General features: G+C 50.5%; 2 protein-coding genes across 2 annotated transcripts in view; both read right to left on the reverse strand.

Annotated features, from left to right (window-relative positions):
* Positions 1 to 380: 380 nt before the first annotated feature.
* On the reverse strand, positions 381 to 1,685 carry EXOSC6 (exosome component 6). The gene has a single exon (XM_015424787.1). The coding sequence runs from the start codon at positions 1,666 to 1,668 to the stop codon at positions 964 to 966; it is 705 nt and encodes a 234-aa protein (XP_015280273.1). The 5' UTR covers positions 1,669 to 1,685; the 3' UTR covers positions 381 to 963.
* Positions 1,686 to 4,508: 2,823 nt separating this feature from the next.
* The window catches only part of AARS (alanyl-tRNA synthetase), a 26,491-nt gene continuing 13,330 nt past the window's right edge, over positions 4,509 to 17,669 (reverse strand). The window contains exons 14-21 of the mRNA XM_015424795.1: positions 16,223 to 16,429; positions 15,027 to 15,211; positions 13,705 to 13,813; positions 12,232 to 12,345; positions 10,956 to 11,075; positions 9,462 to 9,548; positions 8,327 to 8,440; positions 4,509 to 5,299 (exon numbers count right to left, since the gene is read on the reverse strand). Coding sequence (XP_015280281.1) covers positions 5,114 to 5,299; positions 8,327 to 8,440; positions 9,462 to 9,548; positions 10,956 to 11,075; positions 12,232 to 12,345; positions 13,705 to 13,813; positions 15,027 to 15,211; positions 16,223 to 16,429 — 1,122 coding nt within the window. The 3' untranslated portion in view covers positions 4,509 to 5,113. The remainder of the gene's footprint in view (positions 5,300 to 8,326; positions 8,441 to 9,461; positions 9,549 to 10,955; positions 11,076 to 12,231; positions 12,346 to 13,704; positions 13,814 to 15,026; positions 15,212 to 16,222; positions 16,430 to 17,669) is intronic.

Here is a 17,669-nt window from a genome sequence, read left to right on the forward strand (position 1 = left end):
GGGAACCCAAAAAACCCTTACAAAATAACCCACTCCATAGACCAGTTAGTCAGTTTGCAACAACAAAAATGCTTTTTTAAAGTAAAAGGAAAAGCAACTTGGTTTAACTGCCTACTTGAGAAGAAACTCCCCAAAGTGTAGGCATTTTTCTTGCTTTTTAGCAAGGAATTTTTTTTTTAAGTAAAACATTTCTGCAAATTTACTGTCACCTTAACTCAAACCATGACTAGTTGGGAAGAAACTCTTTTGAAATTACTGAGACTTCATCTCAGGTAAGAGGAAGAACACACACACGCCATTCTTTTGATCAATGCATTTTTTAAAAAACAACATTCTTTTTAATGCATCACATTTAAAAGACCACAACCAAGTGAGAAGGGAGCTGGGGAGGAGTCAGTCCATGAAATGTGCATTTCAGAACAAAAAGCTCAGACAAAAAAGCTGGAAGTCAGCCTGCTACAAACAACCAATTATGTTAATTGCATCACAGAAATATATAATAACAATAATAATAAAAGATCTTCCACGTTTCTCCTAAGTCTATGGGAGCAACCTACAAAACAACAGGTATCCAGTGGTTTTTCAACAGATGGCAGGAGACGCCATTCATTATTCCTGGTTTTCACAAGGATTTCTGAAACCTGTTCACAAATGTCCTTCAGTGCAGTTTTCTGGAGTTGCCAGCCCTGCTGTGAAAGGCGAATGCCAGTGGATTCAATAACCAGCCAGAGGAAATGTGTAGTCGGTTCCCCATGGAGAAGTCACAAGCTGGGCGGCAAGGGGGCTTGCAAAGAAAGCAGATAAGGAGCAGTGCCCCAAACCGGAGCTGCAGATCTTCGGATTACGGATCCCTCGGTACAGCAGATTCCCAGAGAGGGAGATGGCTGGAAAGCGGGCGCCTCTGCCGCTCCTAATGGGCACTGGACACCAGCGCAGCGTTTAGCTGGAAACCACAATCTGGTTTTAAGCGGTAACAACAGGAGGCTCAACCGCCTCCTCTCTCTCTGACGGCTCTTGGGTATCGGCGGTTCTGCGCTTAACCGCGCGCAGGAGGCTTTGGCGCAGCAGCGGGTAGAGGCGCTGGCAGCCGTCGAGGCCGAGGCGCACGGCTTGCGCCCAGCTGTCGGGTGGGCCTCCCTCGCCGCTGCCCAGCAGTCCCGAGACCTGGTTGAGCGAGGGCAGGAGCGCCACGGTGAGGCGGGCGGCGGCGGCGCGCTCCTCGGGCTCGCTGGGCTGCAGCAGCCACTCGCCCTCCGACGGCGCCCGGCAGAGCGCGCAGGCCACCACGAGGTCGTAGAGCTCGATGCCGGCGTCGGCCAGGGCCAGGCCCGCGGCGCACAGCGCGGCCGCCAACGCCGAGCCGCCGTCCTGCAGGAGCAGCGCGCTCACGTCCACCTGCGCCCGCGGGTAGCGCGCCAAGCGCACGGCCGGCTCCAGCGCCTCTTGCAGCGCCAAGCTCAGCTCCGGCTCCCGGTCGCTGGGCCGCCCGCGGGCTCCGCGCCCGGAGAAAGGCGCCCGCCGGAACTCGAACAGCGGCTGCAGCGCCGTCGGGTCCCGGTGTGCAGCCCCTGCCGGCGGCGGCTCGCTTTCCTTGGCTCCCGAGGGCACGAACAGCAGCGGCGCCTGCGACTCCTCCGGGCCGGGCACCCGTCTGTGGTCCAGCGGCATGGCCTCTCCGCGGACCGCGCGCCTTGCTCCGGAAGGGAAGGAGCCGGGAGCCGCCCACCAGCCTGCCCGGACGCGCCCTCTGCTGGTTCCCGCTCTCACTTAGACACGGCAACAACCGGAGCCTTCCGGCGGACGCGATTGAAGGACTCACAACATACATCCCACTGTGCATTTGCGTGACTCAGAGCTCCCTTCGTCGGATGCGTGAAGCATACATTCCACTGGCAGATATATTTAGACGCCCAAAGCTACAAACAAGATGTTGGAATAAATGTTCGAGTTCAGGGGCACCTGGAGTTGCCAGGTCCTGCCGGCTGCTGGCAGGGGATGAGACATAGGGATGCCAGCCTCCAGGTGGGAGCTGGGGATCCCTTGGAATTACAGCCCATCTCCAGACTACAGAGGCAGTTCCCCTGGAGAAAATGGATGCTTTGGAGGGTGGGCTCTGTGGCATTGCATCCCACTGAGGTCCCCGTCCTCCATTCCCAAATCTCCATGAACTGTAATTCTTGGGGATCCCCATCTCCCACCTGGAGGCTGGCATCCCTATCAACAAAGTTTTATTCAAGGTATAAGATACATTGAAATGGAAGTTACCAGTCCATAAGTATAGGTAGAGGGTGAGCAGCAAATCAGCATACAACATAATGATGTTGAATAGATGCAAGGACCAAACAGGAATAACAAGCTTAGTTTAATATGGTCACCATTTGTTTGGATTTAATTCTGGGGGAAGCAAACAAATATATCAGAATTGGAGATTGATGTGTAAATCTATCCTTATTAAGGGTACATTTACAAATCAACCTCCAATTCTGATTTATCTGCTTTCTCCAGAATTAAATCCAAACAAATGGTGACCATATACACTAAGCTTGTTATTCCTGTTTGGTCCTTGCATCTGTTCAGCATCTTCATTATGTTGTATGCTGATTTGCTGCTCACCCTCTACCTATACTTATGGACTGGTAACTTCCATTTCAATGTACCTGAAGAAATGTGCATGCACACAAAAGCTCACACCTTGAATAAAACTTTGCTGGTCTTAAAGGTTGCTTCAGACCAACACGGCTATCTATCTGGAATAAATGTTGGTAGTTTTTAAGGTGCTACTGGACACAAGACTCCCTTTTGCTTTGCCAGTCTGTGCCCACGTCACTTTCCTTTCCAGAACATCCATAATTTTAGCATCCTTCTGAGAGGCACTGTTAGAAAATTTGGCCTGCAGCTCTTTAATAGAAGCCCAAATACCAATAGTTAATAGCAGCCAGAGGTGATGGGAGATATCAGCACGCATCCACTTTGCAGGCAGTGGTATTTCTGTTGGGACAGCAGCCTCAGTTCCAGCAGCTTCCTCAGGATCATTCCTACCTCCTTCATCTATTCCCAAGAAGCTGTGGCCTCAGCTACCTGTGGGAACAGCAGCACAACGCGAGTTTGGTCCTCACCCACCTATTGAAGAAGACTGCTGATAGAGTTGTCTGTTGAGTCTAAGGAGTCTATAATGAGTCCAGTGTCACATCCCCTGTGTTTCTGCACTTCACAGCATGGAGGGAAACAAAACAAACCCACCCCCCATGACTCCCCTTCCCTAGTCACGTCCCAGCCAAACACTCTTGTTTCTGAACTGAAACACTCTGAACTGTTTCAACTGCTCTTCACGTGCTTCGGGCACCCAAATATTTTCATGATTGATCACTATTAGGGATGGGCATGAACTGGACCACGGACCAAATGTTTCCATGGACCGGGGCCTGGTTCATAGTTCGTTTGCCTGGTTTGTGCCCTCCTGGTTTCCACAGGCCACCCAGGGTTTTCCAGGGGGTTGTTTGGTCTGTGGAAGTCAACTCAGAAGGCATTTAAATGCCTTCTGAGTCGACTTCTATATCATGCCGGCATGGTAGCACAACGGCTGTGACTTCCAATTTTACTTTCACATGGCATCACCACTGCGGTGGTGGGCTTGCAAAAGCCATTTAAAGGGACGTGTTCCCTTTAAATTGCTTTTGTAAGCTCCCCCCATCACGAACCATAAACTGGTTCATAAAATGGAAACGTTCATGAACCACGAAACTCCATTTTTTTGGTCTGTGCCCATCCCTAAGTTCATGAACCACGAAACTCCATTTTTTTTGGTCTGTGCCCATCCCTAATTGCTATCTATCCTTCTGTGGAAAAAAGGAGAAGTTACAGTGCTCAAAATTCAGCTATGGAATTAAATTTACAAATATTGTTGCACTTTTTTGATGTTAATTTTCAGAAGCTTGGGGAGAGTCTAGTGGTGCAGTTTGGATTCTGACCGTTTGTGCGTGAGCTGCTGTGAGTACTGCTTAATGCAGAGGGCCCCAACATGGTGCCCACAGGCACCAACATCTTTCCTGGCACCTGCTGAGTGTTTTTAGAAAGCGGGAGGGGGTTAGGTGGGGCTTTCGTCCAGCAGAGCTTCTGATGCCCCCCTGGAGATTTGATCGGCTGTGCCGATTTTTAAGAATTTGCCGCAGGAGGCAGAGTCAGCCTGTGGCAGCCATTTTGTGGCTGCGCCCACCACACTGTGTCTGAATTCCAAGGGTACCCAGAGACTCAAAAAGGTTGGGGAGTCCGGACTTAATGCATAGAAATGCAGGCTTGGAATCTGCAAAACAGAACATCCACTGTAGCCTTCCACTCTCAGGATATGCTACGTTATTCACTCCCTTCCCCCTTGCTGTTTGGGAAACAGACGGATATAGACACATAATATGCACCATTTGCCCCTGCAGGTGGCATTCCTTATACAGCAACAGCTCACACGCACACTTTGTTTTGGTAGCCACAAATGCCCGCAGACACACTTTCATCTGTTCTTTTATTTAGCACTCAATCTAGCGGCCACAGTTCCTCATGCCGGGGCGAGTGAGTCCACCTAAGGCTTTGCTACAAACAACGCAGGTTAACAGTACGACCAGCGGCAAGAGCAGCCAGAGTTACATGGATGAGGAAGGGATAAATAGCAGCGTTGATGTTTACCCCTCTGCCCAGTCGTGTGACAGCAACCGTCTCAAGTGCCCAAGGATGGACGGAGGTTGTGCGTGTTGAACCCTGGTCATGATGACTCTTTACACTGCATGGTGGGGGAGCAGCTCTGAGCACTGAACTTACAATCTCGGGAAGCAAATGACACAACTGCTTTACACACACACCCACACACACACACACACAAACTGAGACAGCTAACTGGCAGCAGGCATCATCGTGGGATGGGTCAGTTATTACTATGAGACTAGATTAGAATCTGTGCAGTGCTGGCATTTTGTCCTCCACCCGGGTCACTGCTCGAGCTGGTGAAGTTAGAAGGACAAGAACCCGTAGCCTGTTATCTCCATAAATGCCGCTAAAAAGTCAGCTCCAAACCCTATTGGCTGAGCAGACGTGGTATTCCCTTCTTCAGCGCGGGCCCGGACTGGGGTCAGTTCTTCAGCCCACCCAGCTTGAGCTTGGCAAAGTCTGTGGCCAGCTTCAGGGCTTCCTCCAGGCACTCGACGTTTTTGCCCGTCGCCTGAGCGGAGAGGTCCTTGCCGCCCCCTTTGCCGTCCATCAGTCCCGACACCTGCTGCACCCACTCGCTGGCTTTCAGCCCTTTGTTGGCCACTTCCTGGGAGACAGAAAGAGAGCGTGCCCATTAGGGGCGGTGGGAAAATGTCAAGTCACAGCTGACTCACGGCAACCCGTAGGGGTTTCAAGAAGAGACATTCAGGTTTGCCATTGCCTGCCTCTGCATAGCAACCATGGACTTCCTTGGTGGTCTCCCACCCAAGTACTAACCAGGGCTGACCCTGCTTTGCTTCCAAGACCTGATGAGATCGGGCTAGCCTGGGCCATCCATGTCAGGGCACATTAGACTCTCCCCTTTATTCCAAAACGGAGAGAGGCATGTTCAAGACTGACAGATCAGTTGTGGCACAAGCTTTCGTAGACTAGAGCCTGCTATGTCTGAAGTGTTCTTAGTTTCCAAAAGCTTCTGCCACAAAAAAGTCACTTTTTAGTGGTAATTTGCTGTAGCAGAGTCATGCATGCTTACTCTCCCCGACTCATGTACCAACTTAATCACTTTTGGCTGCTCCCACAACTTTTTCAGCTGCTGCAAGTTAATTACTTCTGCCAGCTTAAGCAACAGTTCTGATAACAAGTTGGCAGATAGGGGTGATGATTTCTATAGTTTCCAGAGTTAGAAGGGATCCTAGAGGTCACCTACTCCAACCCCCTTGTTTAATGTGGGAATTATTCAACTACAGCACCCCACTCTGCTTAAGGGAGTATACACCTTTAAAATTGTTTAAAATGATTGAAAAAAGCATTTACAGGAGAAATTCCTGTGGGGCTATGCTATTAAGAAAGGGGGCAGAACCCCCCAAAGCCCCACCATAGCTACAGGCCTGCCCCTCTGGAATATTATGCCTTTCCCTGATGCTGCTGGGAAGAATCGAGAATGCTGGCAGCCCTGCAACACTGAACTGGGGACAGTACAAGAAGACTCTTGAAGGAAACAGCCACTCAAAAATGACCCTCTTACAGATAAACGTTATCAGTGAGTGACCGGTAGCTGGCACTGCATACAAAAGCTTTGAATTGACAAGATTTGACAGTGGCCAAAAATACGAAGTCCACTCTCACAATTCCACAGCTATGAATGGCCTTAGAAAAAAGGAAGGTGGCCAGCTCCGGGTTTGGAAACACCTGGAGATTTTGGGGGTGTAGCCTGAGGAGGGCGGGGTTTGGGGAGGGGAGGGACTTCAATGAGGTATAATGCCATAGGGTCCACTTTCCAAAGCAGCCATTTTCTCCGGGTGAACCGATCTCTCTCATCTGGAGATGAGTTTTAATAGCGGGAGATCTCCAGCCATTGCTTGGAGGTTGGTGGCTGGTTGGGCTTAGACTTGAGCCGGCTGAAGTTGAATCCAGCGAGTCGGGGTGGTTTGGGGGTAGGGATCCCACTCCCGACCTTCGGGGGGGGGCCTCCACTGGTGCCAGCACCGGAGATTAGGAGTCTGGGAGTGCTCCTGGATGCCTCCTTAACAATGAAGGTCTAGGTAGCAGTCACTGCTAAGTCAGCCTTTTAACATCTTTGGCTGATCAGGCAGTTGGTTCCCTTCCTCGACCGCGCCGACCTAGCAACAGTGATCCATGCGATGGTCACCTAGAGATTAGACTACTGTAACGTTCTCCCCTGAGGCGGAGGACATCTTGTGGGTGATTCCCATCCTTCTTTAGGGAGGCAGGACTAAGTTCAAAACTTCTTCCTGTTTCCTTTGGTGGGAGTCGCCCTAACTCAGTTCTTTTCCTGCCTCAGTAGGGAGAGCAGCTTAGGGTTAGCTCTGCTAACATCTTCTTTTTCTATTACCACCTACTATCTACAATTATCCTACTTCTAACCTTTCCACCTTTATCAGACATTACAAAATTAATGTGTACGATTCGGCTGATGCGGCCTTCTGTCGTCGCGTTTTGCAGTCTGTTCTATCAACAGATGATGACCTCCCACCCATAAATTAGTTACTGCTCTGGGAGTGTCATGCCTGCCCCTGCTGATGTCATGCCTGCCCTTGCTGATGCCCCTGAGGAGGCACCTGCCAGCCAGGAGCCTGTGGATTTACAGGCTCCTGAGGACAGTACAGAGAGGCAAAGACTGGATCCTGTAGCAGAAAGCTATCTAAGTGGTGAGGAGGATAGAGCCTCCCAGAGAACACCAGTCCTGCCTCCCTAAAGAAGGATGGGAATCACCCACAAGATGTCCTCCAAGCCTCAGCGGAGAAGGAACCTTCTCGGGTAAGTACCAATGGTCGTTCTCTACATGGGGCTGCCCGTCGCGGATTCAGAAGCTGCAGCTAGTGCAGAACGCTGCAGCCAGGCTGTTGATGGGTCTCCCCAGGCGGAAGCACATCCAGCCTGTGCTGAGGACACTGCACTGGCTGCCAATAGCATACCGAATCCGCTTCAAGGTGCTGGTTCTTACCTTTAAAGCCCTATATGGCCAGGGTCCAACATACCTACGGGACTGCCTTTCCCCATATATACCCGAGAGCACTACGGTCGGGGTCTCAAAATCGATTGACCCTCCCTGGCCCCAAGGAGGCCAGGCTGGCTACTACCAGGGCCAGGGCCTTTTCAGTGGCGACCCCATCCTGGTGGAATGAGCTCCTGGAGGAGATCAGGGCCCTGCAGGATCTGTTACAGTTCTGCAGGGCCTGCAAGACGGAGTTCTTCCGCCAGGTGTCTAGTTACGGGCCGCCGCTGCTTTAGAGCCCTGGCTCTTGGTCTTGACATTGAGCCGGCGCCGCAGGAAACCACGAGCAGAATAACATCTGGGAAGTGGAAATCTATTCTGAAAGCGAGCCATCTTGGTTAATTAATTAATTAATTGCCGCCAGCCCTTTGTGAATTTGTATCTGTTTTAACTGCAGTGTTTTTATATGATTGTATGATGTTTTAACTGTATTTATGCTTGAGTGGAAGCTGCCCTGAGCCTGCTTTGCGGGGAGGGCAGGGTATAAATGAGACAAATAAATAAATAGAAAAGGGCCACCACCCGAGCGATCCAGACACAGAAAATGCAGGGTCCAGTGGCCCACGCTGCTTTTTTGCCAGTGCCCCCTGGACTCCCAAGCGTCCAGCTCTCTCTCACCTGAGGAACCTGGCATAAGCAGATGATCTTGCCGGCTTCGTTATCCACTGTGAAGAGCATGGCGGCTGTCTCGGGAGAGTGAGTCTTCAACAGCTTCAAGGACTCGTTCAGTGCCTGCAGTGGGACACGTGGCCGGGTTAGGCAGAAAGCACGCTGTCGGGGTGGGCGGCTGCTGTCTGAACCCACCCCGAGCACTGCAGCCCTCGTCAGCGCAGTCTCGTAAGCATTCCGCTCTTGAGCCTCTAAGTTGAGAACCAGGTTTGCTGTTCCCGGCACTCTTGGCCTCCACAGACCAACGACACAGCGTCCGATGCCGAGCTAGCTCTTAATGTTCCACCCTGGTTGCCAGAGGCCAGGCGAAGGTGCCTGGCACCACTCGTCCTTCTTGTCAAGTCAAGGAACGTCTCAGGGAAAAGAGATGCCTGCTTTTGCTTTGGACCCGTTCTGTTGAAAGCCTGCCATCTGGCGGCACACCCATATATCCTTAGGCTAAGGAAACGGCAAACTGTACTCCACTGAAAAGGAACTGGATACTCCTAAATCATCGCCAGGATGAACATCCTATGCTATTCTCACTTCTCTGGGCCTATGTCATGTTTGCAGCAAGAGAAACAGACCAGCCACCTGTGTCCTACCTCCACTACAGCAGGTGCTCGTGAGGGAGGAGAGAGGGGCTGGCGTGGCCATTCAGGTGGGTTACCTTTGCAGAAGCTCCACTTTCCATCTCCAGTATGACCAGCGGCTGGTTAGGCTGAGTCTCAATGAGTTGCTTCGTCTTGTCCAGAACCTGGGAGAACAAGGAAATGTTCAAACACAACCCAGGCTGCCCGTGGGCATGATTGCTGCTTTTCTTTTCCTTTTCTGGTATTTTTGCATTTGTGCACGTGTGCATGTGTGTGTGTACGTACCCAGGCCCCTGGCGAGTCGCGACTCCTACTGGGGCATGGAAGGCGTTCAGAGAAGTGGCTTGAGGGCCGGGCTCTGCCTCCCAACATCCTATGCTATTTTCACTTCTCTGGGCCTATGTCATGTTTGCAGCAAGAGAAACAGACCAGCCACCTGTGTCCTACCTCCACTACAGCAGGTGCTCGTGAGGGAGGAGAGAGGGGCTGGCGTGGCCATTCAGGTGGGTTACCTTTGCAGAAGCTCCACTTTCCATCTCCAGTATGACCAGCGGCTGGTTAGGCTGAGTCTCAATGAGTTGCTTCGTCTTGTCCAGAACCTGGGAGAACAAGGAAATGTTCAAACACAACCCAGGCTGCCCGTGGGCATGATTGCTGCTTTTCTTTTCCTTTTCTGGTATTTTTGCATTTGTGCACGTGTGCATGTGTGTGTGTACGTACCCAGGCCCCTGGCGAGTTGCGACTCCTACTGGGGCATGGATGATGTTCAGAGAAGTGGCTTGATAGCCTGCCTCTGCCTCCCAGCCCTGGTATTCCTTGGAGGTCTCCCACTCAAAGACTTGCCAGGGTCGGCCCTGCTGAGCTTCCGAGATCTGAGGAAATCGGGCTTGCCTGGGCTATCCAGGTCAGGGCAGCATGATCGCTGCTTATTAACCAGGAATGGAACGCTTTCAGGATTTTGTCAGACACCCAAGAGAAGCATCTTACGTGATTGATTTCTGGTTTACGGCATAGATTATCCTGCCTTTCTTCCACAGAACTCAAGGCAACGTACTGGGAAGGGGTGTGTGTCTCTGAGTGGTCTCCTGTCCAGGCACAGGTCAGATTCAGCAAGGATGCATCACGTGGCTTCAAGATCATGGGGAATTTCAGACAGGCGATATCTCCCGGTAGGGAACCGGTTTTCAACCGGGTTCTGCTCTGTCATTTCAGACAGAACCCGGTTGAGAATCGGTTCCCTACCGGGATGTAACTGCCATTTCAGACACAGAAGCCTCTGTTCCGTTTAGGAACCGGGATGGAAGCGTTTTACCTGTAAACCGCTTCAGAGTAGTCTCCCGTTCCCTCTCCCGGTTCCGATATGCTTCTTTCCCGCCTTTTTTCGCCCACGCGGGCTTTTTTTTTAATGCTATAAATCGGACTTTAAAAAAAATCGATTGCCCGCGCGGGAAGAAAACGGCGGGAAAACAAAGCGGTGCGTGTGTGAAACGCCAAACCGCTTCTGAATCGGTTGATTTCCAGTAGGGGCAAGCCATGTGTGAAACGGCAGCCCTGTACTGGTTCAACTCAAAACGGAAGACTCCCGGCTTGAAACCGGGAGAAACTGGGTAATGTGAAATTCCCCATTAATAGATTTTATTTGAGTAGAGCTAGAGACGTCTCCTGAAAGTTAGAAATGAAATACATAGCACACTGAGTGGTTGATTTTTAAAATAAGTCCTGTGATAGAAGAATGGTTAAATATAACTTCGTTGCTTGCATTCAGGAATTTTATTGTGTGTTCAGCCAGCATGGAGTGCAAAAGAGACACACGAAGAGAGGCCATTGTGCAGAAATGGGTACATTTCCCTTTAAAATACTAAGAGCGGAGGCAGAGCCCTTTCCTGCTTATCCCCTCGACGCGTGTTTACAGCCATTTCTATTTGCTTGCGCTCTTCACGTATGACACAGCCGGGGGGAAGACGTGAAGGGGGAGGGTGAGAGGGGCACAGAAAGGACAAGCTCACTCGTTTCTGGACGTCGGCTTTGCTGGCACGATCCAGGTCGTCCATCACCTTCTTCAGGGCTTTGAGGGCCTCTCTCAGTTCATCCTTCTGCCACTGAGGAATGACGGCAGTGGCCAGGGTCTGCAAACGGAAGAAGAACTTGCAAGTCTCGCCCTGACTTCACAAGGTGCCTGATTTGGTTGTATTCCCATGGCTACAGGGAGGGCTCTAAGCGTTGCACATTCGTGGTCAGGCCAGATGGACCGGAGCAGAATCGAGCACCTCCACCTAGGCCAGAGTCAGCATACGCTCAGGTGAGGCAGCTGCCGGGGCCCACTGCTTTTGGCACCCCCTGCCCACTCCCTTGCTAGCTTTGCCCCACCCCTGCCTCCCTGCACTGCCCGGTGCCGCTGTGGAAAGGGCTCCAGGCACCTGTGAGCATGAGCAGTGGGAAGGCTTGTGAGCAAACAAGGGAAGGACATGCAAGCAGGTAAGAAGGAAGGAGGGTGTGAGTGCCTGGTGGTGGGTAGAGGAGGGGGGCTTTAGGAACTCCCTGTCCAAGGCCCCCCCAAAATCTGGAACCAGCCCTGACCTCCATGACGAGTATGGAAACCCAAGAATCTCAACTTCCCTTTAAAAACAAACAAGCATCTAGCTCCTATGGCTTTTTGGATAAGAAGATTAAAATCCGGTGGGTAAAAAAAAAAATCCCAGGCCCTCAATGAAGGACTCTATCAAGAATAGTAAGAGCCTGATTCAGTGTTCTTTTCTTGTGGCTTTTAGGGACCTAATTACGCAATGTTGGTTTATGAAAATATATCATTTAGCACAAATGCATTACAGATCTCAGGATCTGTCTTCCCTGGGAAGGGCAGATTCCGTGCTTCTCACACCTTCTAGGAAAATAATTATGCAATTATGGAAAATATATTACTTTGCATATTGCATTACAGGTGTTAGAATTTGGCCTCCTTGGGAAGGACCTTAAGGCCTGATTCAGTGCTCTCCACAAAAGGTTCCTCTTCTAGGAACACAGTGAGGCAAGGTAGTGTTATGAAATTATCCTACGTGGTATACCAAGTTCGCCTTCCCTGCCTTTAGAGCCTGGGTTGTGCGGGTGCACAGCATACCACAACTTTGCCTACGAGACTCTGCCGCACAGCCAGCTGCCTCTCCTGTTCAGCGTTTGGCAAAATGGCGCTGCCTTTTCGTGGCTCTCTGACAGCTGGAGAATTCTGGGGCAGGGGCTGCAGTCGCCGTTCCCCCACCCAGAGGAGGAGCCGGAGCGGTCTCGTACCTCACTGAGGTCTGCGATCTCACGCTGGACTTCTTTATTGGGAGCAGTCTGCACCTTCACCTTTGCTTCCAGGTCAGACAGCAGTTTCTTAAGGCTGTCCGCTTTCCTCAGTGCCTTTGGAAGAGAAGTTCAACAACTGGTGGCAGTGCAAAAACAAGGAACCTTTCACTGACCGATGAGCAATTAAGCAGTGGTGGCTGATCACCCCAAGTCTTGCTCCCTCAGCCTCGCAGCTCAATGGGGCCCCATAGGCACTCATGTAGTATAAAAAGGTAAAAGTAAAGGTTCCCTTGCTCGAAAGCCAGTCGAGTCTGACTCTAGGGTCGCGGTGCTCATCTCCGTTTCAAAGCCAAAGAGCCAGTGCTGTCCGAAGACGTTTCCGTGGTCATGTGGCCGGCATGATTAAACACCGAGGCGCACGGAACGCTGTTACCTTCCCACTGTAGTGGTACCTATTTATCTACTTGCAATTTCTTGCTTTCGAACTGCTAGGTTGGCAGGAGCTGGAACTAGAGACAGGAGCTCACTCCGTCATGCGGCACACTCGGGTCTTGAACTGCTGAACTACCAACCTTCCACAGCCTGCAGTTCAGCGTCTTAACCACTTGAGCCACCGCAGCTCCTTCATGTAGTATAGGAGGTCCCCAATGTGGTGCTTGTGGGCAGCATGGTGCTCCCCAAAACCTTTCCTGGCACCCGCCAAGCACTACTTGATTTATTGTTGTGTTAGCTGATTGATTTATTAATCAGTTATAGAACTTAATTGCTGCGGACAGTTCCAGCACGAGGTGAAAGCTCTGATTCCCCCTGACGAAGCCTCTACACGGCACAGGGACTTTGTACAACAATCAATCAATCAATTATAACCTGGCACTTCCCACTTTTTGGCTCTGTTGGCAGACTGCTGGCTGCAGCCCATTTTCTTCTTCACCCGCCACGTGCTTTCAGAAAGTGGGCAGGACTAGGTAGGGCTCCTGATGGGCTGTGCAGATCAAAAGGCACGCTGGTTAAAAAGCGCTCCAGTCTGAAATGCTGACGAGTCACTATCAGAATTATAGGTAATCTTGCTCCTCGGCATTTTGTGCTTGGCTTTAACGCCCATGGCCATTTTGTGACTGTGCCCAGCGCTCCATGTCAGAATCCCAAAGGTGCCCAGAAGCACAAAAAGGCTGGGAACCCTGGTGCAGCGTATGCACATGCAAGCCTGGAGGAGAACAACTTGATTTTGACGTCTGCAGCTATCTTATATGGAGTCAGACCAGTGGTCAGTCAAGCCCCAGACTGTCTATTCTGCCTGCTAGCGGCTCTCTTTCCAGGCAAAGGCCTTTCCCAGCCCTACTTACCCAAGATCTTTTAACTGGAGATGCCAAGGTCGAACCTGGGAATTTTTCACATGCAAAGCAGATAAGGTATCATCTGGGTCAGTGCCCCTCCCACCTTCCCAAGGTTCCCGCCCACTCTCCTGCTGCTCACCTTCTGGGCTTCTGCTCCAGTTACGGCCACTATCCTCCGGATGCCTTTGGCAATGGCTTCCTCAGACACAATCACAAAGGAACCGGCGTGGCTGGAATTCTGCAAGTGCCTGCAGGAATGTCAAGAAGAAGAAGAAGAAGAGATTGGATTTATACCCCGCCCTTCACTTGGAGTCTCAGAGCGGTTTACAAACTCCTTTCCCTTCCCCTCCCCACAACAGACACCCGGCGAGGCGGGTGGGGCTGAGAGAGCTCTGACACAAACGGCTCTTTTTCAAGGACAGCTGTGCCAGAGCTTGTGACTGACCCAAGGTCACATCAGCAGGTGCAAGTGGAGGAGTGGGGAATCAAACCTGGTTCTCCCAGATTAGAGTCCGCACACTTAACCACTACACCAAACTGGCGCGGAGGAAATACCTCAGCTTCCTCTCCCCCCCCAACCTTCTGCCTTAGCAAATTTATTTAGAGGCACTAGTGAGACATCCACAGGGAACAGGCTGGTCTTAGCTTTGTCACAAACCCTTTTGCTGATATTTCTTGGTCTTTGATGCATTATGGCTTTGCACACAGAAGCAAGCTACCACAGTTGCCATCGCTACGACAGAAAGAAATTTAACAAGTTGCCCTGTTTAATACAGAGTAGTGATACGATCTCTGCCCCACTGGGCTTACAAACCAAGACGAATAGGATAGAGAGAATAAACAGACACAGCTTGGCAAGCACACTGCACTTTCTAAGTATCTCTGTTCTACACAGAATTCCACATGTGTGTAACCCTCTTCCTGTGGATCAGAATCTCTCTTCCTTCTACAGCACTTTCCTTTAATCCAATCAAAGCTCTTTTGGGTAAATATCTTGAGCAATTATTTACCCTCCTCTGATAAATATCATCTTTGAGATTAATCCAATCCAATCCAATCAAAGCTCTTTTGGGTAAATACCTCCTCTGATAAATATCATCTTTGAGATTTTATGCCCAAGTAATGAAATGTAACGCTAGTGAGGGCAATATTAGGAGATCAGTCAGATAAAAGGAGCGAGATTCTTATAATGGGGTAAAAAGGAAATATTGTCCAAATAGTATGTTAAAAATCAATTAGTAGGAGTTGCATACAGTGGACATTCCAATAAAATATGCAACATCGTACTGCTCTTCCCTAAAGAACAGTCACAGAAATGCTCTGAAAAAGGGGTCCTCGTTAATCTACCACTCATAACACTGATGGGCTGCATATTTAATCGAGTCGATAAAAAAGTTCTAAAATCATTTGGAACAGTCAAATGGAAGGCGTTAAGAGGGCAATAAATTCTACAGGACTTACGTTCCCCCGCAGAACTCGACAGACGTGATTGCCCCAGCAGCGCTGGAGGGGTCAGCCAACATGTCCTCCACGGGTATGCCAATCGAGACGACACGCACAGGGTCGGGGTATGTCTCGTCAAACACTGCTCGCAGCCCCTGGATGGCTTTTGCTGCTGCCAGAGGGCAGTCCTTGGCATAGACAACCTGGAGAATTGACCACAAGGAGGATAAAGCCCTGTTCACATCACAGTGAACGAATGCACATCCTGCATGTATGGATGTACATCTGTTTGTAAGAAAGAGCCAAGGTGTGTTTGCTTTACAAATGAACCTGGGGATTAGTAGCTGGATAAATACGGGGTTCCTCTCACAAGTCTAGCTATGCATGCATGAGAATTACTCAACGTCCGTGTAAAGAAAAAAGAAGTGTACACTGTACATGCATTCAACGTAACTTGTGAACAAGGTTACTGTGAAACACAATCCAGTAACTGTGCCCAATGAAACAGAGTGTTTCCATGTCATGGGGGTATTTCTTGAGAATCTTTACAGAAAACAACAATGGCAGCCTCTAGATCAGCCCCCCCAGGAGAAGAGGGGTAATTAAAAAAAAATACACCAGCAGAGAGGAGCGAAAGGGAATAAAAGTGACCCTGTGGTGACAATTTCAACCGAAACAACCTTATTTTAGTCTGCACAGCCTATCGGGTCTCCAGTAGCCAATCAGAAGCCCTGCTGGGCAGGAGTCCCACATTGCCCCACCCACTTTCTAAAAACACTTGGGAGGATGCCAGGGAAGGTGTTGGTGGGCACCATGTCGGGGACAAGTGTTCCCACTAAGCTGAGCTAGTGTGAGCTAGCTCACAGTTTTTTAGCCTCTGGCTCACACATTTGTGCCTTAGCTCAGGAAGGAGGGCTCCAGAGCAAACTAATTTATGCAGCAGCCAAATCGCTCGCTCACAACTTTAATGCCAGTAGCTCACAAAGTAGGATTTTTGCTCACAAGACTCTACAGTTTAGAGGGAACATTGTCGGGGACCCCTGCTCTAGAGCTCAGAAATGCAAAAACCCATGTTAGTGATCTGAGAACTGGCCTTGGAGAACAGTTCCGTCTCATGCACACAAGCAAAGTGCAGGCAAGCTGCTGAGCACCCCAAGGGATTCCAACACTAAACATAACCCAGCCCTGGAAGTCAAATCACCCATGCACTATACCTTGGCTTCCTGAATCATCCGATTGGCAATCTCTTCTGCCTTCTTGATTTCCTTGGTAGACATGGCTCCCTTGGCGGTGAAGTCAAACCGTAGCCGGTCTGGGGCGACCAAGGACCCGCGCTGGTCGGCCTCCCCCAGGACAGCACGTAAGGCAAAGTTGAGGATGTGGGTGGACGTGTGGTTGCTCATGATGGGTCTTCGCCTTGACTGCAAAGCAAAGATGGATAGGAAGCGGGGTGATGGTGGAAACGGGGGCCCTGCAACCAGACAGCCTAAAGTCATGCTGCATCTGGCCCCAGAAGCCATTTTATAGAATCCTTTGTGGGCCCCACCAGATTTTCACCTCGATTTGATAAAAAAAGGTATCACCCCAAAGTGATCGTGTTTGAGAAATCCAGGAAGATTAAAGGCCAATTCAAAAATAAGAAGAAGAGGAGGAGGAGGAGATTGGATTTATACCCCACCCTTCACTTGGAGCCTCAGAGCGGTTTACAAACTCCTTTCCCTTCCCCTCCCCACAACAGACACCCTGTGAGGTGGGTGGGGCTGAGAGAGCTCTGACAGAAACTGCTCTTTTTCAAGGACAGCTGTGCCAGAGCTTGTGACTGACCCAAGGTCATCCAGCCAGGTGCAAGTGGGGGAGTGGGGAATCAAACCCGGTTCTCCCAGATTAGAGTCCGCGCACTTAACCACTAGACCAAACAGGCTCTTAAATAAATCACTTAAATGCACATCACCTCAGTGTGCATCTCCTCATTTTTCTCTTGGTCCATAGCTCAACGCCGCATCTCTTCTTTGATGTCTGTATGTTATGTCCCAGCTGTACCTGAGTGCCTGTACTCCGTAACAGTGAAGCCCTTATTTTGGGATGGCGTAAACTTACTCGCTAGCTGTTGTCGAAGGCTTACTAGCTAGCTGCTTGTGATAGTACAATCCAGGTCCAGGTCCCAAGCCACCCACCCCACAAATGTATTTATTTACAAACAATTATTTATATATTAAATTGCATCATGCCCTTTTCTTTTCTTCCTTTTTTTTTGGGGTGTGTGTGTGTGTTATTTTTGCATTTGTGTGTGCCCATGCCTGGAAGCCATGGCAAACTCTGGCGACTCCTACTGGGGCGCGGAGGACATTCAGAGTAGTGGCTTGATATTGCCTGCCTCTGCCTCGCGACCCTGGTATTCCCTGGAGGTCTCCCATCCAAGTACTTGCCAGGGTCGGCCCTGCTTCGCTTCCGAGATTTGACGAGATCGGGCTTGCCTGGGCTATCCAGGTCAGGGCCATACCTTTTTACAGGGGTCGTTTCGTAGAAAAAGAGCTAGGGGAACTCATTAGCATAACTTATTAGCATATGCCACACCCCCTGACATCACCAGAAGTGTGTCATAAGGCCACGCACCCCGCCTCCAACGGTCCCGGCCGCCGCCGCCAGCCTTGCAGCACCACT

This window comes from Gekko japonicus, unplaced genomic scaffold, assembly GCF_001447785.1.
Source record: "Gekko japonicus isolate JY-2015 unplaced genomic scaffold, Gekko_japonicus_V1.1 scaffold892, whole genome shotgun sequence".
Lineage (NCBI taxonomy): Eukaryota > Metazoa > Chordata > Lepidosauria > Squamata > Gekkonidae > Gekko > Gekko japonicus.